The sequence below is a fragment of the Rhinolophus hipposideros genome, assembly GCF_964194185.1.
Source record: "Rhinolophus hipposideros genome assembly, chromosome: 1".
NCBI lineage: Eukaryota > Metazoa > Chordata > Mammalia > Chiroptera > Rhinolophidae > Rhinolophus > Rhinolophus hipposideros.
Genome location: NC_138047.1, coordinates 94,981,069 through 95,005,593, shown reverse-complemented (window position 1 = coordinate 95,005,593; position 24,525 = coordinate 94,981,069). Strand labels below are relative to the sequence as shown.

The following is a 24,525-nucleotide window of genomic DNA, read 5'->3' as shown; positions in this document are numbered from 1 at the left end:
GAGAAAACTAACATTAGAAACCTACACTGCAGCATTCAGCAGCTGGATCACATTACATGGAAATCAGCCCCAGTGACAGCACAACGGGCTGCTTTTGTGTCTTCATGAATAAGGCAATGCACTGGGTAAATGCTTTTCGCCATTTAGAAACAGGTAGTTAATGGGAACTGAAGTGATCAAATGCTGTGTACCCCAAGGTTACTTACATCACGGACCTGGGTGGCCTGGAGCTCATAAATAAAGCATGGGAGCGGCTTATTTTAGGCCTGGTCAGATAAGCAAAGGCTCACATCATGTGAACAGAGCCCACAGTGCGATGTGACACTGAGCCTGCTAATTCCAGGACCTCTTGGAATGTGACATTTCGAGCACAGTACACCGAGTTCATGCCCTGTGGAAGCTCCGTGGCCCACCATGCCTCAATTTTCCATCATCTTGATTTGGCTGCCACAAGAGAGGTTGTCACTGAGCTGGACTTTAAATTATGCCAAGCTCATTCCCTACGATGCAGAAGTTAATTTGAGGCACATTTGCAACTTAAAACTCTGATTTACTCATTTGCTGGTACGACGACCACACAGCTTGACAGCCCGCCAGCTCACACAGACCATTCCTTCGGAAATGGTTTGGCCCAACTCGTGACTCCAGCTTGGCAGTTCAAAAAACAGCTGCCAGACAATGGTGGAAAGTGTAGTTGAATATAAGCGGGGGAAAAATTCTGTTCTTTCCCTCAAATTTTTCCATATAATTATGTAATCATATCCCTATTCAAAAAACTTTGACATAAATTGTGCTTAATTAAATTGTTGCTAATTTGTTGTTTTAATACTAGTTCATGGCTTGTTTGCTGATATCCACCCACAAGCACACATGCACACACACGCTCTTATGCTCAGTCACACTAGTGTTGCTGCTTTAAAAGTAATGAAAATGTTTTCTGTGAATAATTATTTGACAGGATAAAGAAAGATTTTGAAGAGCGCTTATTTATATGGTATACAAACGGCTGAGGATGAACAACTCTAATGTGATAATTTGCTGGTGGTGTTTCTTTACTCACAGCTTCCTAGAATCTGAGACAATCAAATAATACATTCTTTGCATGAAATAAATTCTTCCTACTATAAAAAAAAAGCTCCCATAACAAATATATTTCCCAGTGATCCATATTATACTGGTGTTTTTTTTTTTATTCAGATCCTGGGATCCCAAGAGAACGTGTTCAATAAATGCTTGGAAGCTTCAATTTGGGGTAAGATGGATGGTCTGAATTTCCTACAAGATCGTGTAACTAGTCGGACATTGACTAAAAGCCACCACCAAATCACTCCTGAAACCATCTTCCGGAAGAGGGGATATTTTCCTCTAACACATATCATCCCCTCTCGCACTCTGCTTGGCATCTCCTCAGGAGTCAACTCCTCTGCCTCTAACACTGTTTCTCAAAGTGTGGGCCTCAGAACACCTGCTTGTGAGAAATAAAGATTCTAATAAGCTTGTTAGAGTGCTTGTTAGAAAAGCACAGAGTGCTTATTAGGAAAAGAGATTTTTAGATGCCATTCTGAACCAATTAGATCTGAATCTCTGAGATCTACCCTTCTAACATGTTCAGGTGAAATTGGTCTTCTTCTTTGAGTCTTGAGGAACATGAATTGAGGGGGTAAAGGAGAGAAAGAAAAAACATACTATCAGACAATCTTCCTGGGAACAAGGGATGCAAGTAAAACTGTGGAAAATGTGCTCGTTAACTCACTGCATTTGAAATCAACTGATGTCAAAAATTTCACGCTAAAGACCAACGGTTGGTTGATACCATACACCCTTTCAACCTACAAAAAAAAAAAAAAAAAAAAAAAAAAAATCCTGGTCTTCAGAACGATACTCCTGAGGTTCAATCAAAACAAAAAGGCATGAAAACAGAGGTATAAGCCTGTTTCCGTGATATACTTTTTTCACTAAGAATGAATCTTCAACCAAAAAGGTTGAAAAAAAAAAGTTTTCCTACATAAAACTCCCCTTACCTCTCAAGCATTCTAGTTCTTAAAGGTTTTGATATGTTTTGCCAGATAATTATCTCTTTCATTTTCTATATTCCATCTTATCATTGTTGTGATGACAAAATGACTTGGTTCAGAGTTCCAGAAGAGGTTCAAAAGTAAACATTAACATTATTTACGACAAAGAACTCAGCTCTCCCTTCATAATTATACCTGAACCCCACATGGCACATACAGAGATAGCCAACTCCCAACACCTTTGGGGTTTTTTGGTTTGGTTTGGTTTGGTTTGGTTTGGTTTGGTTTGGATTGGTTTGGTTTGGTTTGATTTTAGTTTTGGTTTTGGTTTTGGTTTTGGGGTTTTGTTAAGGATTTTATTGGGGAAGGGGAATACTTAACCTCTTTCCAGGCCATTGTCAGGATTGGTTGAGTCAAGTGTATGTAGTGTGTCTTGAGCAGTCAGGCACTCATTATCACTGTGTTGTGGCTGTGGTCATGTAAGTGGAGTCACAGGGCCTGTTTCACCTACCAGAGATCTCTACCAGCCCACAAATGAAGGGGTTTGGGGAGGCAGACTTGCGTTCAACCACTCCCACAAACTAAAGCATAAGCACATTAGTGGGGAGAACTATGTTTTCGTGTTTTCTGTCTCCCCGAAACCATCTGACATCTGGCTGGATGTACAATTGCCCCCCAAAAGATACCTGTGGTATAGTAAGAACCATCCGCTGAGGGTTGGCATCCAGTGGGAGACAGAAAGTCCACAATCTTGGTCTGTGGCTACAAAGACCAAATAAATCCCATTTTAAACCTTCCGGTTTCCATACAGGGACACGGGTTTCTTCCCCCAAAGACTCAGAAGATGGCAGCCTGACCACATCTGGGGAGAAAGTCTATTCCTGGCGAGCTTTTTGCAAATTCAGATCCTTTTACTTTGTAACCACAGAGAAGGAAAGTGTCCTCCCCTCACCCAGGAACCATGACACCTCTGCCTGGGTCCCAGCCGTATTAGAGATTTACCATGTGGCCGTGGGCAGCTCATTTAACCTCGCAGTGTTTTAATGTCTTCATCTGGACAATGAAGATGCTGCCTACAGCACGGGCACAGCATTTCAAGGTTAATGCGTGAGGCTGAGATTGAAACTCGACATTGTAGGGGAACGTCTCATTCAGGGGAGGCGATCAGGCACCGCGGTGCTCTTCGGGGTGGTTATGACATAGGCGGTGTTGCAAAAGCAGGCCCTAAGGTCAGAAGCACACAGGACCAGTGTGATAAGCCACTCTCAATACACCACCTGGAGTCCTTTGTTGTTATTGCCAAGTGGAGTTGATAAAGCAAACAAAGCAAAGGGTCAGGAACCCTAATTTATCAAACATATTGATACAGGTCTGATATTAACAGGCAACGGGCCACTTTTAGATGCAGATCAATAAATCCATTTCATAATACAGTACAATCCCAACACTGCGCCCTCAAATCCATCCATCTAGATATTAGAAATCCATCCTGCTTTGCCTGCAGTCTGTCAAATGTCACCACGGAGTGCAGAAGCCACCCTGCCAAGGCTATACCCTGAACCAAATCTCAACAGAAACTTCCCAGATATAAATAACCACTATGAACATGGAGGGAAGAAAAATAGCTATGAAGTTTCACTCTTACTTTTTTTTCCTCTTAGCCTGTGACAAGAAAAAAAATCATAGACTTACTCATTCTCCAAAAACAATCTGAAACCAGACGGTTTAACCCAGTCAGTGTTCTAGTCACTGCAACAACTATTTTCATGTGTAAAGCAGCCTTTGGGGCACGTGACCAGGCCTAATCCCATGGTGTTCTCACAGGCAGCCCCTGCTGGAAACTCAGAGAGCGGCTTCCAGACCTGGACTCACTAGGGGCCATAGCATTGATCAAACTCGGAGACTCATGCCAGGAAGACAGAGTCTTCATTTGCAGCCAAAGAGGGAGAAGCTTTTCTTCCATGTGTGGGTTGACTGAGATCTTATGGAATTGGTTGTGAGGAAATTCCAGTTTAATAAGAGGTGAGGAAACCCACTCAATGTTTTCAAGGCCCCTTGAAAATCGGGATATCTGCACCTGAATCGTGTGGAGCCAACAGAAAGTGATCTTGGTTAAATCATTTAGCCTCCCTGAGCCTGGGTTCCCCATCATGGATAGGTGAAGAGGGCTGTTGCGAGAATTAAATGCCGTGTTTCACTGAAAATAAGACCTAGCCAGACCATCAGCTCTAACGCGTCTTTTGGAGCAAAAATTAATATAAGACCTGGTATATAATATAATATAATATAATATAATATAATATAATATAATATAATATAATATAATATAATATAATATAATATAACATAATACCAGGTCTTATATAATATAAGACTGGGTCTTATATTAATTCTTGCTCCAAAGGATGCATTAGAGCTGATTGTCCAGCTAGGTCTTATTTTTGGGGAAACATGGTAGTATGAGAGCACCTACCACATAGTAAGTACTCAATCGATACTTAAAAGACAATCTGAAACAAGAAATACTGAATTATGGTTATCCCTCCTTAACCAATGGGCAGAAGTTTATGTATGCCAAGGTATACAATGCATACCACATGCCTGGCATTAAATGGCAGGAATAGAGAGGTAAGAAGAATGGATCATGATATGAATCCTCACAGTAAGACAGAGGAAATGCACAAAACTGGGTCAGGAGACTCTAGATGTGAGACCTACCATCACTGCTGATCTGGAGCCCGAGGGGCAGGCATCCCACCCTTAGGTTTGGGGGACTGTGGAATAATCCAAACATTCCTTGCCCAAGGGCAGCTGGTTACAGTCTAGTTTCCTGCAACGTATAGGCCAACTCCTGTGCTCATTTGCCCAGGGAATGCAAACTCATTTTAACATTAGCCTCTAACAGTTGTCAGGAAGGTAAATCTGCTGCAAATATAAAAGCCTAAGCATGGATTGGTTTAGGATTACCTAAACATCCAAAGGAGAGATACAGGGGCAGACACAAGTGCCATCCTGGAAAGTCGGAGGTAAATTAAAATGCCATGCAGAGTTTTAAACTCTTTTTCTTATTGAATTGCGTTAGGCGTCTGCATTCCTGGGGCCTGGCCACTTGGAAATCTGTCCTCATAGACAATAAAAAGGAGAAGGGGAAGAGGTGGAAGAAGAGAGAAGAAAAGAGGGCAGAGGAAGGAGAGAGGAAAAGGAGAATGAGAAACTAAAAAGCTGCAAAGTGGCTCAGATCTCAGACCTGCCTCTCCACAGACTTTCAGGACCAAGGGGGAATGTGCTTCCCCTTCCCAATGGAACTGCCAGAAATGCGAGTGAAGTCAGCTAGCCACAGGCCTTCTCTTCCCCTGGCTTCCCACTCAAGGGTAAACCACTTGCTTCTTCTCTAGAACTTGAAGCTTTTATTGTAGTTTTACCCATTATACAATCATTTGGAGGCAACAGTCTCTTGGGGTAGCCTTAATCCATCCTCGCCACAGAATTTCTCAGGCCAAAATCATCTGGGGACCACATTACAGGATTTCTATCATATTACATGTCAACCCTTCTATTATTTGTTTTATGTGACTCATTTAAATCAAGTCACTTTTTAAAATGTTACTAGTGGTTCTAGGCAGTAATATCTACAAAACCATGGTGTTTACTGTGCTAGTTGTATTTTCCTAATACACATTCACAGAAATCATGACTATTAAAATAGCATAGCATAGTAGTTGGAAGTACAGCGATTGACTGCATTCAAACCCTGGCTCTGCCACTACCCTCTGTGTGATCGTGGGCAACTTACTTAACCTCTCTGTGCCTCGGCTTCATGATCTGTTAAATAACAATACCTACTTCATTAGAGTCACTATGAAGATTAAATCAGTTAGTATTTATAAAATATTTGTCATCTGGAACTTCCTATATGAGCAAGAATAGTGGGAACACTGAAGACACGAAAGCATACAACATGTCTTACCTCAAAATGTGCTTATGCTATTTCTCTTCTTGGGGAATAATCTATTACTCCCCCTCCCATACCCCATTCAAACACCAAAAATAAAACCAATAGACAACGCACTTTCATTTCTGCCCTCTTGAAAAGGTACCCATTTTAAGATCCATGTTAAATAGATATCACAGTAATTGCAACCACTTATACTGACCATCTATTATTTTGCAGGTCCTGTGCTCAGTACTTTGAGTACATCGTCTCATTTAATTTAAAGAAATTAGATAATTTTCCTAAGCTTCTGTAACTAGTAAGCAGGAGACTCAGGATTCAAACCCAGGTCCATCTAACTACAGTCTGGACATATCCTATTAAGTCGTGAGGCCTCACCGTGGAGTCTCTCTCCCAAGAACCCATCACAGCATTGAGCCAGAGGCAAGCTTTCTTTCCTCTCTCATTGGACTCAGGAAACTCTACTTTAATATAATTATTTCTTTGTCTTTCCCCCTCTATTATTCAGGATAATGTTTTCTATTTTATGCATTTGGGGGGAAAAAATCCTTCTAAAATGCCCCTGCATTAGAAAAAGGGTTGCATTTATACAGGACTGAATTTAACATTTTCTTTACAACTCCAGTCATCTTGATCAGCTCACGACATTGTGTTGTTGTATGACATAAACGTGTCTTTAGGGCAACTGTCGTACAGGGTGACTGTTCAAATATCAGACGGAGCCCCTCCTGGGATCTATTGAATCAGAATCTCTGTGTTAAGGACCAGGAGTCACTCCACCACAGAATCACCCCCTTAGGCTGTGTCTGGGCCCTTGACCCTGCTGGCTACTCACAGACACCCACCGTGTTTCAGTTCCTGCATCTGCTTTTCGTGATTTTTCTGACCCTGCAGGATGACAGCTATGACGTCTCACTGCCAACTCGCATTGCTGCATGAATTTTTCCCACTTCTTCTAGCCACCAGGGCTCCGGTTTCCAAACTCTTTTCGAGCTTTAGAACACTTTCCTGAAAAGTGATTCTTAAGGAGACGCCAATACAAAGCACATGATATCAGAGATGTTTTGATGGAACATGAGTGGCCTGGATTTCCAATGCTGGTCTCACTCCCTTCCCTCCAGCTTGTCATCAACACCTTGGGGGCTCTGAGATCCCTCCCCAGATTCTGTAGGCCTCCTCAGAGAGCATTTTCAAAACCACTGAAATAATGCAACTTTCTGGCAGTTCTGGCCACACATTCCTAGTGACAGATACCTTATTTTTTATGAACATTCAAGATGATTCGAGAAGCTTTTTTTCATGAAAGTTCGTCATTATAGTCCGAAGTCCAGTGCGTATTTCTTTTTATTTGAAAGCATATCACCAAAGTTATAAATAGCCCCAATATTATATTTGCAAAGTCACCCCTCTCAGTGAATATTCTTAACATGGAGAACAATGACCTCATTGTATAAGTAATTGGACTACCATCTACTTTTGAAAGGCTCTCAGGAAAATTATGATCAAGGGAATTTACCTTTTCAAAAAAATCTCTCCTCTGTGAAAGAGAATGTCAGATCACCGGTAAAAACTTGCTAACCTTTAAAATTTGAAGCATCTTATACTGGCCATGTTCTAAATATGTGAGCATATTAGTAGTCAACAAATCAGTTTCAAGTAGCTGTTTTGAAAAAAGTGTTTAAGCAAAGTTCTCTTAATGTTCTTATTGTCTTTCTCTTCCAAAACGTTGAAGTTTGAAATGCAGAATTTAGAAGGTAACTTGAATATTCTGTGTACGGGAAGTGGGAGAAGGATGTCACATGGAGGGTACGTGATTTCTCTGGTGCAGTAGGACAAGGTTCAAAGTCAAGTCTATAGAAGGGGATATAGTCAATGCAGCCAAAGATTGACAATTCGTAGAGTTGGGTAAAAGGTGTACAGAGTATTTCTTGTACTCGACCTTCAACTTTTCTATAGCTTTGAAATGTTTTTAATTAAAATTTAGGGGAAGTGTTCAAACACACATTCAAATAAAGCATAGTCACACGCCTAAGATGAGCAGTATTCAACTAGGCCCTGACGAGGGGGAGGAAAGTGAGGCATTTAAGGCATACAATTTAAGGAGGCACCTGTAGGAGTCTGAAGGTGAGTGCCTCCTTAAATTTTACACCTAAGTCAGCTTGCTTCACCCTTGTGGTGACCCTAATATGCAACATTGGCAAATTCACCTGCTTTCTCAAACTGATGGTCGTCATCCTAAAGAAGCTGGAAATCAGTTTTCTTTCTGCATTCATTCACTCATTTATTCTCCAAACATATGCTGAGTTCCCCCAAGCCACATGCTAAGTGACTATTCAGCTAGGAACCTACTCTGTGCTGATAAACAGTTTGGACTCTCAGACAAAATCATCTTAGACTGAATTCCTGTCATTCATTCATTCGTCTATGTGTTAGGTCCTGCAGGCACTACGACAGACCCGTCCCTGCTAAAATACCTTACCATCTGCTAGATACTATTTTAATGCTGTTATTTTTATCATCATCATCATCATCATCATCATCATCATCATCATCATCTATAGGCATGTCTATTTTCCCAGTTTAATTCCCGGGCAAAGAAGAGGATTTTTCATCTTTGTTTTTTGACACTCAGGATGGTGGTAGATAAAGTGGTCAATAAACATTTCTTGAAAGGGTGAAGCCATAAATCGACTTACTTGTTCTTCCTCAAAGGTTTGCCACATTCAGATGAATGTGAAACTTCCTCCCATGTTACCTGATAATACTAGCTAACTTTTACTGGGTGCTTACAAGCTGCCCGGTATTTTCTGAGCTCCTTCCACATATTAATTCAATTAAGCCTTGAACCTACACTAACATTCTCCTTTTACACATAAGCAAATAGGAGAGATCGAGTTTCTTTCCCAAGGTCTCACAGTATGTAAGAGGCCACGCCAGGGTTTGAACCCAGAAGCCCTGGTCTAGAGCCTGTCCTCTCAGCAACTCCACTAAGTTATCTCAGAATTAGGACCCAAAGAGGTAACTGCCCAGCTCCAAACAGCATTAGTCTTCAGCTTGCTTTCCACCCATTATTACCTAGAAAGATCTAGAGGGCACCAGCAATGCTTTTAGCAAAATGATCCTCAACTCTCATAACCTGGGCAGGCAAGTCAGACTTTGGGGGACTTCCTGCTTAATTTCACCGTGTCTAAATATAACTAACTAAAAATAACCCGAAAGGGAAGTGTCTCAGAACCGCCAGATGAGCCGCAGAAGGCTGCAGAGGACGTGAGGTGAAAGAATGAGCCCGGCCTCCGTAAAAGTCCGCAATGCTTTTCAACATTTCAGCAAGCTGCATATTGTGATGAGAAAACAAAGTTCCTAATTATCGAAATTCCACAGTGTATTTAATCATGCAATTATCTTATTGTATTAATAAGGGCTAGAGCACAGCAGCAATTGCTGAGATTTTGGCCATTTGGAACTGGAGAATTTATTCTTCCCTTCAGCTGATTACGTCTCATGAGTCTGTCCATTTTTCTGGGATTATGAAAATGATCCTATTTTTGAACTGCTTCATTCAGAAACCCAAGCAATTCAGACCCCCGTCTTGCCACTCCAACTTTTAAGTGGGGCCCCACGATAGACTGAGTATATTTCAGGGGGAAAGTCTGCAAATTCCCATCATTTTTGTTTTCATTAATCACGTTAGGCTCTTTCCTCTTTTGAAATTCAAGTAAATATAAATTAAAAAGCAGTTACACAAATTACATATTTTCAGTGATGTGAACACAAATACATTCTTGTTCATTTGCATAATAAGGACGTATCCCAAAGGGTTCCTGTATCAGACTGTAAAGCCCAGAGTATTTTATCAAAACATCTAAAATAGATATGCTGTGATATTATTATACACTTCTATGTGCCAGTTACCTCAGCAAATATGAAATGTAATCATGCAAAATTAAACATCCCAATATATTTTCTATTCATTCTCTAACACTCTCCCTGTGCTCCAAAATAGGCTATCATACTTTCAAGTTTACGGGGACAAAAAGTCAATCAAATTTCTTGTTTCTGAAAGCATTACGAGTAATAGGCCTTTTCACTTTAGGCTTTTCATCTAAGAATCGCCAGGCTGTTTACACATAAAACATAATTAATCCATATAGTCGGCTACATCATTATGCAATGGGGCTCCTCCTCATTGATAGTCACTCCTGAAGAAGCCATACCTGCATTTCCTCAAACTAAAATTGCTCCAGGCTGTGTTGGGATGATGCTTCATTTCCTTCAGCAAGACTAAGAGGCACAACCATCAGTAGGCAAACCTGGCCCCTTCTCCCAAAGAAGTAATAGTTAAGAACACAACCTCTGGACCCCAACGGGCTTCTGTTTGAGTCCCAATTTGCCTCATTATCTGCGAGATGATGGAGCAAGTCCCTTCGCTTCCCTGGCACTTCAGTTTTTGTAGGGACAAAACTGGGACAATAATAGTATGGGTCCCATAGGGTTGTCAGGAAGACGAAATGAGTTAATATATGTAAGTCACTGAGAACACAGCCCTGTCCTGCCCAGATGTCTTTCAAAGCCATTTCACAACAATGACCTCATTGGGGTCACACCATCTTCCTGTGAAGTACTGGAAGCAGAGACTATTATCCCCATTTGATAGGTGAAGAAAGAGAGATTCAGAGAGGGCTCCTGGCGGACAGGACTAGAGACCCTGGGACTAAATCTAATATTCTTCCACTGTTTTTCTTTATATCCAGAACAAACTGACTCAGGGACCCAGACAGATCCTTGCTTTTTTTTTTTTGGGGGGGGGGGGGTGGAGTGAGGGTCTTTTTTCAACGGAGATACCAGGGAAGCACTCTGTTGCCAAGGCTTGTTTTGCATAGCAAAAGAGACCCATCAACAAGATTGCCTTAATCATGATTTCTGCTAACTATGAAATGAAAGTTAATTTCATGCCTTACATTCACAGACAAAAAGGTTCAGTGCTGTTTAAATTCTCTTCAGCCCAATGACAGTTAGTAAACAGGAGGCTTCGTGTTCTAAAGCTTGAAATCACCCTTCGTATCTCAATATATTATTTATGCACTCAGCTTAAAATAAACTGCAACTCCGAAGTAAGTGAGTGGTCCCATCCAGTACGAACTTTTTTTTTTTCACTCTGACAGTTACTTTAAAACATCGGTAAACAACCTTAATTCATTTCTAACGAATTAGTAGGCTACTGCTGTGTCTCCAGGAGGCAAGCAGATTGTATTATTAACCAAAACAACTTTCCCCTGTCAATCATCTGCACCTCACAGAGGGATGTGGGCTTTGCCATCTCATTACTCAAACCAATCCATGGGCGCACGCGACTCCAGATGATTTCTTCGAGGTCATTCGCTTCCATACCTTTGATTAGATCTCTTGACTCTGAGATGCAGCATGGGGCCTGGAGAAGGTAGAGTCTCAGTGCTGCTTGTTAAGAAAGATATAGACAAATGAGAACCTTTCCAGAGGGGTAAAGAGTTTGGAAGTCATGACATATAAACTCCAGTTGTTAAGGGAACTGAAGTTAACAAAGAGATCACTCTAAGGGGGACCCAATAAGTGCCACCAAATACTTGAAAGGATGTCACTTTGGAGGAGGAGAACTTGTTCTTTGTAGAAGAACATAGAGGGTGGATTTGGGTATCTATGTGGAAGATACATAGAGAGTGGATTTGGGTTCAACTCAAGAAAGAATGCTGTAACTAGAAAGAGTTGCCTCTTGAGGTCATAGGTCTGCCTCTAGAGGATCTCGGTTATCAATCAGATGAATCCTTAAATTGGCCAAGAAATGGAACTAGATGAGACAGGTAGGACCTTCCAGACATAAGATCCTATAGTCCCATGAATCTCTGGATGACTCACTAAAATGGGCTTCAATAAGCAGTCACAACACAACACGTTATACATTTCTCCATGTAAAAGGGTGACAACCACCATTTAAAAAAAAAAAATGTACTAGGTGTTAAGTCCTGGGCATGTTGCCAGCCAGGACATTGGCTGACCTAGCAAAATAAAAAGAGGTACCATTCAGCGTGGAAAATCAGTTGAAGCAGTTGCTTTGGGATTATACAATTTCTGCCTGCTCTCTGACTTTGTGGCTTGCAGTCTGTGGCCATTCCGTGGACAGGCCACGCCTAAACCACCTGGGCTATAACATGTTAAGGGAAGAGTGATCCACACTTAGTTCACCATTCTAGTTGGTCTCCTCTCCCACCCAAAGTCTGGAAACACAATACTTAGCAACTTGTCTAAGGGATGTATCATTTAGTTTCATCATTAACAACAAAACATTGCGGACATGAAACAGTCATTCTCTCCCTGAAACCAATCATTTCTTTAAAACACAAACGGACTGCTCAAAACACAGAGTTAAATGCAAATCAAAAAGAAAGTGATAGAGAGGTGGGGGAAGAAAAATAGAGATACCTTGCATTCACATCCAGGGTGCATATCAACATTTTTACACAATATGCAGACATGTATTCTTCTAAATTATCAAGTAAACATTGCCTGAATATTTTTTGAAGGGTGAGGGATAGTGGGTCAGTCTTTTCGACATCAAACACATTGACAAAACATTAGAGAGTTCAGAAATATTAAATTCCTCAAAGGAAGTCAGATCACTGATATTTGGGTGTGAAACTCGGTGTTGCTGATTTCCTAATATGACAGGAACAGACATCTGATATTTGTACTTTGGAGTAACAGAACAGAACATGACAATAATGTGTTATACTTACAAAGTACCCTTCATCCATGGGGCTCCAATTCTACCAATATTAGTTCACTGATTTTCGCAAAAAACCTGAAAGGCAGAGGGTAAGTTTGTGTTACCCCCACTTCGCAGATGGGGATATTGAAATGCAATAGGCAAATAAATTTTTGGTCCATTATAGTGAGAGAATTTGTAACAGGAGGACAAGAATTACAACTTTCATCTTCCCCACACAGTGCAACTTGACCACCCATCTTTTCCTTGGGGACTGATATTTCCCACATAATCTCTAACATGATCTCAACATATTAAACACACTTTACCCAGAGTAAGACAGTACTAAATGGAATTCTTTGGTAGAATGAGCCCAGACACCAATATTCCTTTAATACCGGAGAAAAGGTTGGAAATACTTCCCATATCCAGTTTAAACGTGGAGGAAAAATTAGATTGACAAAAAACAACCATCCAACTAAAATCTGGCCTGAAAATAATGTTACTACTGTTCAGTTTGTTACATACTTATGTTCACATGTCAGCATATGGACTTGTCTTCAAAAATTATTCCAAGGAAGTCAGAACACTTCAGAAGTAATCTCACTAACAACATTTTTAGAAGGGTATATTTTTAACAACCCTTTCTAGGACACACCATCCTTTCTACCACTCAGGCCATTTATTCATGCATTGACCAAATAATATTTACTGAGCTCTTACTAGTATGTGTAACTTTTGCTTCTTGGAGGACCCAAAAATGTGTGCTACTCATCAAGAAATTTATTATCTTGTGATTTGATGATTTGAGTACAGTGAAGATCACTTGGATCTAATATACTCCAGAAAGATCTGAGGGTCTCTGGACACTCCTGGTAAGTGATAGACACCAATCCCAGAAGGATGACTCCTTCAGAGAATATTCTCAAAAAAAGATGAGTTCGGGCTGTGTTTCTGAACCATACTATTTGAGATTACAGAAATGCTAAAAGATGGGTCTCCTTAAAAAGGTTTGACCCAGAGCCTTCCGAAAGCCCATGATTTAAAGGTCATATCTCCCACTGTCTTCACCTCTGCAGCCACACTGAGCTCTTGGCTTGTCCTCAAACACCCAAGCACATTTCGACCTCAGGATATTTGTCCTTCCAGTCGTTCCCTTTGTTGGGACAATCTGGCTGCAGATATTTCCAGGATCTCTGCTCATATACCTTCTCCATGCGGTGTCCCCTGAGTACCAATCTCAAATAGCTCATTACATTCATCCCCTTACTCCTCGTTCTCTTTCTTCATCAGACTCACCACAACATAACATTGCATGGTCTGTCTCTTTACTTGTTTTCTTATGCCCACCCCTACCACTAGGATATAAGCTCCATAAGAACTGGAAATTTTTTGCTCACTACTAAATAAATCCCAGGGTTGAGGCACTCCATAAATATTGGTTGAACAAATGAATCATGGTGCTGAACTGGGTGCTCTGACCTTCTCTTGTATCTCTTTCTATTCTCAGTGGGATACTGTTATAATTACGAATACTTAGAATTCAATACGAGATCATAACAGATTTTTCCACCCAAAAGGGGAGGAGAATCTCCACAAACACTCAGTGCAATGTCTCTGAAAATGTAATAAATGGCAGTTTTTATCATTTTCCTTTCTCTCGATTGCTGGAACACTGAGCCAAGAGTCAGGTAACCTTGCTCTCTGTCCAGCTCAACTGCGAGATGCTCTGTGGCCCTGGCCTCTTCAACCTCCAGGGCTTTTGTTTCCCAGTGACAAAATAAGGAAGTTTAAGAAGGTTATTTCCAAGGTTCCTACTGGTTCGGAAACTATAGAGACCAACATAGAGGTGATGGGCCAAATGATATTCATATGTTTACATCTTCTGATTTAATAGCACTTTGTCAGTCTAAACTTATCTCTGAGGTAGCCAGGTCATTTCATATTATGTAAGTAGGATCCCAGAGGGGAAGGGTTGATTATCTAATCATATATAACAAGTGTGACGATTTTGGACACACACCACAGATATCACTGAAAACCTTCCCCTCCCCCTCCCCACTATCACACCACCATCATACGACAGACAAGCAAAGAAAAATGCTCCACCAACTGTCTATAACGTCTTGCGTCACAGACATTTCACTGGAGTCTTTAAACAGATTTGTTGTTTACTCGCACGTTAATAAAACTCGCACCTTCACTAGTCAGAATTTTTTTCCCCAAGCATCTGAACATCCAAAGAGATTTAGAAGCAATTAACATTCCCGAGTAACAGAGCAATCAACATGGGAATCGCTAATGGGACTGGACAGAATCCAAAAGCAGATATTAGGATAATAGTGAGTCCCTGACATAGGTTACAGTGTTAATTCTGGAAGGCAGACTTGTGGTATGTTTCCAATGGCTTTGTGGGGCTACTGTCACAGTCACATATGCCACTTCTATATATGGTTCCTAGCCCCCGACGACGTACTTTTTTTAACTGCTATCGAAAAGAAGGCATTTTTGCATCGTTATAACACAACCTCTAGCATGAATGGTATATATTGAATTCAAGTTTATTTTTAAATTGCCTACCTGACAAAAATGTTAAAATGTCATTTTTTTTCCACTTTGGGTCTCTAGACTATCTTCACCTGTTAGCTCCTGTAGCTAGAGGCCACAAAAATAATAGCTATGAATTTCCACCTTGACGCTTCCCCAATAACTTTTGCCACTTCCATGCATATACCTGCATGCAACTTCATACATCCCCCGTATGGAGAAAAAGAGGAACATTCCTATTCTAACCAACTCTATGCTTATCTCTTTGTCAGTGTTCCTGACCTGTTTTCGTAAATATCATTCCAGAAATCAGCACACATACACACACACACACACCATTTTTTTCACCCCACTGGGAAAGTCTCTGAGTAATAGAGAACGTTTCCATTGTTACTCTTTCTGCCTCCTTTTTCTATCCTTCGTCTCCCATCACTACAAGCCATCTGAAATGCCAATGACAGGTAAATCCATCTTGCCCTTTCTGGGACCACATTCCTGAATCCCTGCCACTGGCTCTCCTTTTCCCTCATCTAACGTGTAAATGGCTCAACCTTCAGAGCCCAGACCTCTCCAGACCCACCCAAGTCTCTCAGTCTTCACCTCCCCTCCCAGCCCTCTTCCTGGGTTATCTAGTCTCTTTTCATGACCAAGACATTCACTTCTAATTACATAACACTTTTAATTACATAAAACATTATATGAGGTGTGATTTTTAAAAATTATGGTAATTGTTCAAATTTGAAAAAATGTATTACAGTAAAAAACACATTGTTATTAATCCCCCTCAAAATACTCCCTCTTGCTTTGAATACAATTATCCCATCATTCTTGCCACTTTCTGAAGCAGTTCTGGAAGTCCTCTTTCATGAGTGTCTTTAGTTGCGCTGCCGTGGCTGCCTCCATGTTCTGAATTGATTCAAAACGTTTACCTTTCATGGTCATTTTGACTTTGGGGAAGAGCCAGAAGTCGCATGGTGCCAGGTCCGGTGAATAAGGTGGATGAGGACACACTGTAATGTTTTTATTTGACAGAAATTGCTGTACCAGGAGCGACGTGTGACACGGAGCGTTGTTATGATGGAGGATGAAATAAAGATACTCACGAAAGAGGACTTCCAGAACTGCTTCAGAAAGTGGCAAGAACGATGGGATAAGTGTGTTCGAAGCAAGGGGGAGTTTTTGAGAGGGATGAATGGCAATGTGTCTTTTACTGTAAAATTTTTTTTTTAATTTAAACATTCACTGTATTTTTTGAACACACCTCATATATGGACTATGAGCCCTAAGCAATCAGAAAACCTGGTTTATTGTTTTGTAGGGTTTTTTTTATACTTTGGGTGCAATTACTCACAGCTTATTATGAGTTCCTGTATTCTGTGTGGCCTGAGAAAATAAATTTCTTCCAAGGAGGGGCTTTTCAATTTTTCCAACTTTATTGTTAGATGCAAGTATATGATTGGATAAACACCATCATTTTGATGATCTTTTTCTGGTTATTTTATTTCATTCATGCTCTGTTCCGTTCCTTGCTCCTTCTACTCTGCTGTTTCTGGCTATTAAAGTGTCCCTTCCATCTTAACAATCCAGCTTTGTTTTTCCCTTCACCTCCCCACGCCCGATACACACCTCTTATGAAAGTACATCTCTATTTAAAGCTTTGGTTTATTCCCTGAATACAACCAGCCATTGACACACACCCTGCCACAACCAGGCTGTGTGTGCTAAAAGCCTGTTTTGACAACGATTTTACACACCAGAATCCAAATTAAAGGGAAACTATCAACAGACCCATACTTAGAATCCCTCACTTTATCTCTGTGGCAGCCGTTTCGTATTCCCAGCAACAGCCCCACAGCTGGGAGACTCAAGCCTCCAAGACCCTCCTCAGCATACATCTCAACCATAGCCTCCCTGCTCCTGGCGCCCTCCCCACCCCAAGTAGCAGCCGTTGAGGTCAAAGTGCTTCTGGGGCTGTGGTCATCCAATCAGGGATGGGCGGGCTTCAATCTCTACCATTGGGTTTGAAAACATTTTGGCAGAATGCCTTTGCGTTCCACACCAGGCCTCTGCTCATTTTCGTTGGTTCCACAGAAAAGAAGGTGGCCAGGGGCCACCCTGCCCTCGGAGCAGGGCCTCACCTGCCTTCCTAAATCCCAGGATATCAGAACCACTTCTGCCATAAAGGAGGGGAGAGAGAGCACTAGAGAGAAGATTCTGATTGTACTCACAGTCAGAGAGAAGGGGAGGACATGGGCAAGTACGCAACAAACACAAAGAATTTTTTTTGTTAACTTCAAAGATTAAAGGAAGCCCATTTTTCAACCCTTTGCCTTACCTAAGCACCAAGTAAAATATTCCACCCAGTTTGTATTAGTCAGAGCTGCTCAGGGGTCCTTATCTTTTCCAGATCCTTTTGGCTGTCTGATGAAATCTATGCACCCCCTTCTAAGAAGAATGGTTTTTAAAGGATTGCAAAGGAGATTAATTATATTGAAATACTTTTCCATCCCAGGTTAAGAAGCCCGGCAGGGTGTGGTTTTAGTGGATGGGAAGTGGAGCTGCTATCTGGATTTAAAAAAAAAAAACACACACACTTGGGCTTTCTGCTGAAGGGATTTTGTGCTGTGAAGGTGATGGGCTGCAGTCCACAGCAGAACATGGTAACTGTGTATACTGCCCCTGTGACCACACACCTTCCTGTGCATAGACCTCCTAGCTGTTTCTGCTTTGCAAACAGCCCCACCCCATTAACCCAGAGCCTTTCAATATTTACTACATTGGAATAGCGAAGAACGTAGACTTCTTTTATTTACAGCCCTAAGCAGATTTTAACTACTCCTGAGAGAGAAGGGGAAGAATGAAGAAAGCAGTTTGAGGAGTGTGGAGAAAGTAGAAGCCATGATAAACACTTGTCTTCGACCATTTATTCTTTCACCAAATATTTACTGAGCACCTACTCTAGGTTCCCAGTGCTGAAGAAATGACCTGAAGAACTTTCCCACAAGAAGTTCACATCCAAATGTGGGGACACACCCTGTAAGCAAATAAACAGGTAAATGTAAAACAAATAAACAAGTAAATGTATGTGCAGTGGTGATAAATGCTATGGAGAAAAACAAAGCAGGGGAGGCTAGAGAGTATAATATGGACATGGACTCTTACTTCACATAGCATTATTTCCCCCATTTAATGCCAATAAATACTTGTCGCCAAGCTCCTACTATGTTTCAGGCCCTGGAATATATATCCATATATATACAGATGACGACTAGATATTCATATGGATATATACACATCATATGCTTGATTTCCAGTTATTTGCATGTGAAGGGTATGGAGTCTCCACCAAGAGGGGTCTGTGTGTGATGGTGCACTCCCGACAGCAGTTTCTTTTAAAGGGTGACCAATAAATGCCTCTCAGACACCCTAAGTGGGACAGGTGAGGTGGGGTCTCTGTCTGCCCTGCTGAAAGGCATGACATCTGCACTGCGAGCCCTGGCATGCCGTCAGCAGCCATGGTCCTCGCTCAGCTCCAGCACTTACCTCACTGAGTGGCCATAAGCAAGTTCCATCAGCTCTTTGAGCTTTAGGATGTGCCTCTATTAGGTTCGTGCAAAAAGTAATTGCGGTTTAAATGGTTAAAAACAATTGCAAAGACCGCAATTGCTTTTACACCAACCTAATACAAATCCAGGAGCACAGGTTGCTGTGAGGTGCAAAGGCAGTAATGCCACAAAAGTGCCCTGCTCAGCGCCTGGCACTAGGGAATTGATGGCTAAGTCCTTGCCCCACTCATCTTCTCATAGGGGGGACTAGAGAGGGAAGACACCACAAATGCAAAAGCCCCAAACAAAAGACTATGCACTCAGTAAGTACACTTACCTTGAACAATGGGGGGGAGGGGCATTAACAGGCATTAACCACCCCCTCCCCCAGTGGATTAGACGGGTATAAATTTTAACTCTATAGTCACCCCTTCCTGTCTTCCGATTCAACCACTCATGGATCAAAACCAGTATTTTTCCATTTGAGGTTGAGAAACCATGGTTGGGAATGTGAAAATACTGTTTTCAGCCTTTGGTGGGTTGAATCTGCCATGAGAAACTGAAACCAGGCAGATGCAAAGGGCTGACTGCATTTACTGAAAAAAAAAAATCTATGTATAAATGGATCTGCGCAGTTCAAAGCCCTGCTGTTCAAGGGTCAAGTGCACACAACCGCTTTTGCTTATTTGTTTTCTTTCTTTGTGAGGACAAATAGTTCTAGGGAATATTAGCAGATGTTACTTTAAAAAAAAAAAGTCCACAATCAAATACGTTTTAGAAACAACAAATGAAAGGCAGTAACTGAGGTCTCTTTACTTCGGTTCTCCCTATTCTGTTTTTTTTTTAAATTAAAGTTTATTGGGGTGACAATTATTAGTAAAATAATTATTCTTTAATATGCTGGTGTGCATGACGTATCTCCAAGAAATGTGAACGGGATGAGAGTTCCCCACCTTATTTGACTGTGGAGCCCTTTGGCATTGAAAATCACACGTGCCAAGTTTTCAATGGAATAAACTTTGGGAAATGTGGGTTTGCTCTCAAATCAAATGAATCCAAAGGTAAGGAATATGTCCCCAGTTTGGCTCTGACGTGGTCTGATGGCTTTCTTTGAAAAGCCTGCCTTGGGCACATTTTCTGCAAACCAAGAAAGCCTCGTAGCAGTGTCCCCTACTCACTGGACCACGGCAACGTCTCCTCCTTTTCTTGTAAAAGAGGTCATTGTTTGTGACCACAGCACATTTGAGGGAAATGTCAGCAATATCTGAACATGTCTCATTCCCTTGGACAGGTAATTCCCCTATTTTCTTCAATAAATGGGCTCTTACAATGAGTTTGGTTAATTATTCTCTGGAAAGTCAAATCCTCTTCTGGCGACACGGAGGAAACCTGAGGCTTTAAGTCACTCCAGATTGTCTTTATTATCCGAATGCTCGCAGGGACCGTGCCTTACTTTCATAAACAGAAAACACGTATGGGGGGAAAAAGAAAGAAAAGAAATTCTATAGAGAGGTGCTGACGCACCAGTGATTAGTCCAAAAATGAGCTACCTGTACATGAAGATATGTATATATGGAGCTTTTCCTGAAGATCTTACTTAATATTAGAACACTAGAGAAATCTGAAGCAGAAGGGGTAGCTGAGGAGGTAACTAGGACCAAGATTGTTCCTCACATGCTTACAATGCAATTCTGAGAAAGAGAGAGAAAGAGGAGGGAGAGAGTGAAGGAAGGAAGAATAAGCAAAGGAGAGAGAGAAAGCAAGAGAGGGGGTAAGCAAGAGTTGTTGAGAAGCCTAAGGTGGGGGAGGGGGCCACAAACCCATAGATTAAGTTGACCCAAGTCAATACAAAAGGCTTTGTGCAAGGGCTCTGGCATTAATGGGATTTGGACTGCTAAAGCCCTGCAAATCAAGTACAGAACACAGGCATAGATGCTGGAGTTCGTTTTGAAATAGACATCTTAACGTGAAGCTGAACTAGCAGGGACACTCCAAGCGGTTTTTTTTCATGACTGCTGCAGGCTTGTGGCCTACCTGAGAACCCGGGCCATCCAATTAGCAGCAGCCTCCCACCTGGAACAGGACCCACTAGGTAAGGGAGCCTTAACCCTTAGGTGTGACACTGAGGAGATGGTTGGTGGTGATGTAGCAGGGTGAATGGTCTGCTCCCATTGGCTTCTGTGTCATGCAAATGAGGTGCCTGTGGGGGGAGCCTCTGAGGTTGGAATCAAGCAGTCATTCTTCAAGTCGGTCTTTCATCAGTGCCTCCAAAGTGTTTGAAACTGTTTGGGGTCTTGTGGATATACAAAGCACCTGCTCTCTAGGAGCTTACATTCTCCTGGAAGAGGGGATGCCAGCAAGTAAGAATTGCTATTGGTTGTAAGAGTCTGGAAGAAAATTACAAAAAGGAAAGAGGGATGAAAGGAGATTGTGGCTCCAGGGCAGGCATCTTGAAGAAGGTGTATTTAAGCTCAGAATTCAATAGTGAGAGGACACCACCCTGCAAATATCCAGGGAAAGCACAGGCCACCATCTCCCCATGCCTCACTTCCAACCAACTAAGCTTTCGGCAATACTAAATTCCAAAGCACACAGACATGTTTAATTTTAAAATCTTAAATTGCGTACTATGCCTACTTAGGAAAATACATCCTACAACTTAAGATATTTTTAGAATGGTCCACTTCAATTTCCTCAAGTACTTTTTTCCTGTTCAACAAGAAGACCCAAATAGCCCAGGTATATCAGCCTCCTCTAAATACCTGAAACTGCATTCATCAGCCACTTTCTAAAAATTGGGTCTTACTTCAAAGCTGAATGACTTGATTACTCCCATAACAGAATACATTACACTGATTACAGGATTATTCACGTGCCATTTGGAAAAGGTTGGGCAACATTTCTCAACATTCCACTCACCAACAAACAGAGTTGTGAAAGTGGAAAATGTACCTCTAATATTCAAATGCCCTCCATGTCCTGATACCATGATAAAAGTGCTCTCCACTCTTTTTTAAGTGATGTTAAGAAAGGGAGGGGGATGGTTATTTTGGTACAATACAGCTCAGAGAGAATAAAAGAAAAAGTGCCAACAGGGGCCCACATATAAAGTTTTTTCCATGATCTGACACACACTAGGCACTCGGTAAGTATCCGTTCCTTTCCCCATTCCCCTTTTCCTTTATATGTCCAAAAGCTGAGTAATGATTTTGATATCAATATTCTGCCAATAACATATTCATTGGCTCACTTTTATGGCTGTCAGTCTAGTGCTGTGTTTTCAGCCTACTGGCAATTGATTCAGCTTCATCAATTCATAAGAATGTCTTAGAGTGAGAAGGGGCCAGGAGGTGGAAGCTTTATAGCTGTGATTCACTGCTAATCGATGATTAGCATTTTATGCTCAAGACAATCAAATTCATATTATTTTACATTTTAAAAGTTTTTAAAGGAACACTTCTTAAAAGCCAAAATGAAAACAGGGCATCACAAGTTCAAATAAGCCATAAATTCAACAAAGAAGCATAATTCTAGTGAACACCATTTTGTTAGCTAATCAACGTGCCATTTTTTTTCTATTGGCATCTACTTACTGTCATGTAATTTCCATAAGGGCACACCATCTGTATTTATAAAAGAATTATCTTTCTGGTGATCTAGCAATCTACAAACAACGGTGATATTTAACTTTTCTTAGGGGATCAATTTTAGAACTGGGTTAAAGGATTTGTAAGTCTCTTTTTCAGGATAAACCTTAAAAGGACTTGTTCATACATCTCTGTGATGTTGGAAGCACTTGAAACGGAAAAACAACACAAACAACAACAACATGTAATTTTGATTTATTAAAATGTAAAGTTCTGGGTTTTGATCTTGCTTGACATGTACATTTTTCAATCAAGTAGGATGAGTCTCTACTATAAAGTCCAGAAAAGCAATCATAGACAAAATATTTTATTTCATTTTGGCTGAAAGGGCAAGGTAATTTTCAGTGTGATCTGATTTGGTGCCCTATGGCTCAGACAGAACCCATTATTAGCCAAGGTCACTGCTATAGGTTTAATCAGGATTCAGCCAGCTCACTCCGTTATGACATACGTATGGTCAAACCTTGCCTTGTCTACTTCTTAACACTGGCCTTGCAAGTGGAAGTCACTGGCCCAATGGAGGGTAGTGAAGCTGGTGGGGATGAGCCAGCAAACTCCTCACCATTGATGGAATAGGAACTAACAACAGATTTCCTTCTGTTGGGCGTAAACTTCATAGATGAGTGACAAAACACAGATGCAGGGAGATACTTGTTTAGAGGGTATCTACAGCTATCAAATATGACCTCAGACCTCAGAGAGAACAGTCTTTGGTTTCACAAAGATGTATTACTTTAGCTTTGAGTCACTCCAAAAGAAGATGCAGTTTGAAAAAAATCAATCAAAGACAAAAATCTCCCTCTTGGTTAGGATGCAAATTTCTCTACGAATAATCAATTACTTTGTAAACTTAATTTCAAGCAAGATTTAATAGGATTATGATTTAAAATATATATGACACACTAACCAACAAAATAAGAAAGCAACACAAACTCATATTATACTTCATTGATTGACTTTTTAATTTGTACATGTTCATGAATTCCTACCACATCTCAAATATGGTAGTAAGTATCAAGCACTGTGAACAAAACAGACACAGTCCCTGCCTACGTGGTGCTTATTGTCATTTTTAAAAAGTACGTATGAGCGAGCAATTGAGTGTAAAGTCACCAAATCATATTGGTGATTCGATTAAGATATGCAACTACTCTATTTTCTTTTCTCTATAATATAGATTTATTGCTTTTAAATTTTAAAACTTTAAATAATTTGATTATGTACCAGGACCAGGAAGTAATCTTTCCGGATTTCAGTTTTTATATTTGTTTTTTGAAATGTTATTCATTGAAACGTTAACATTCAAAGAACTGTCAATCACTGAATTTTTGAAATATGTTAAGAAAATAGAGAGTGTTCAGGGAAACGAAACAGAAAAAACATATTCAGTAGTAGAAAATGGGTTTTCTTGTGAATGGATAGGAATCAGTGTCATATATCCCAAGAAGTAACTTGATTATTATCTCTGTGGAGAATAAGCATATAAGAGAATAAACTCTGGTGTTAGAGAAGTTCAATGTTCAAGTCCTGGCTCTACTGTTGTGTAGTGAGAATCCACATCTTGGCTTTCCTATCCATAAAAGGAGCTTACCACAAAAATTAAATGAGTGTAATAAAAGTAAATAGTTTAGCATGTCATCCTTGGTTGCTGTCAACTGCCTTCATCATCATACTACATCATCATCATCATCATCACCACCACCATCGCCACCATCACCACCATCACCACAAAAAAAAACTCAAGGTCTGTTGTAATAAAGGGCAGCTATAGAGTATCCTAGCGGTAACCGCAAAGGAAGCTGGTAACAATCTATCCTAAGAAAACATTAGAATTTAATTCAGAAGTCCTCAGTTCGAGTCCTAGCTCTTCTCGTGCAACCTTGGGTAAAACTCTTAAATTTCTGAGTCTCAGTTTTTTCAACTCTAAAATGGACCTATTAGAACTTATTGAATGAGAACATGTATAAATAAGAACCAGTATATAAATATCTCCTTAAATACAGAACACTCAATTTTATAGAAATGCACATTCTGACAATAGCCTCTCATGTAATGACCCTTTCTTTAATCATCCAAGATAAAA

General features: G+C 40.7%; 1 protein-coding gene across 4 annotated transcripts in view; it reads right to left on the bottom strand.

Annotated features, from left to right (window-relative positions):
- The window catches only part of PPARGC1A (PPARG coactivator 1 alpha), a 626,509-nt gene that overhangs the window by 428,559 nt on the left and 173,425 nt on the right, over positions 1–24,525 (bottom strand). For all 4 annotated transcript variants that reach the window (XM_081048191.1, XM_081048194.1, XM_081048184.1 and 1 more), the window contains exon 2: positions 12,735–12,799. In XM_081048191.1, the coding sequence (XP_080904317.1) occupies positions 12,735–12,752 (18 nt within the window). In that variant the 5' untranslated portion in view covers positions 12,753–12,799. The remainder of the gene's footprint in view (positions 1–12,734; positions 12,800–24,525) is intronic.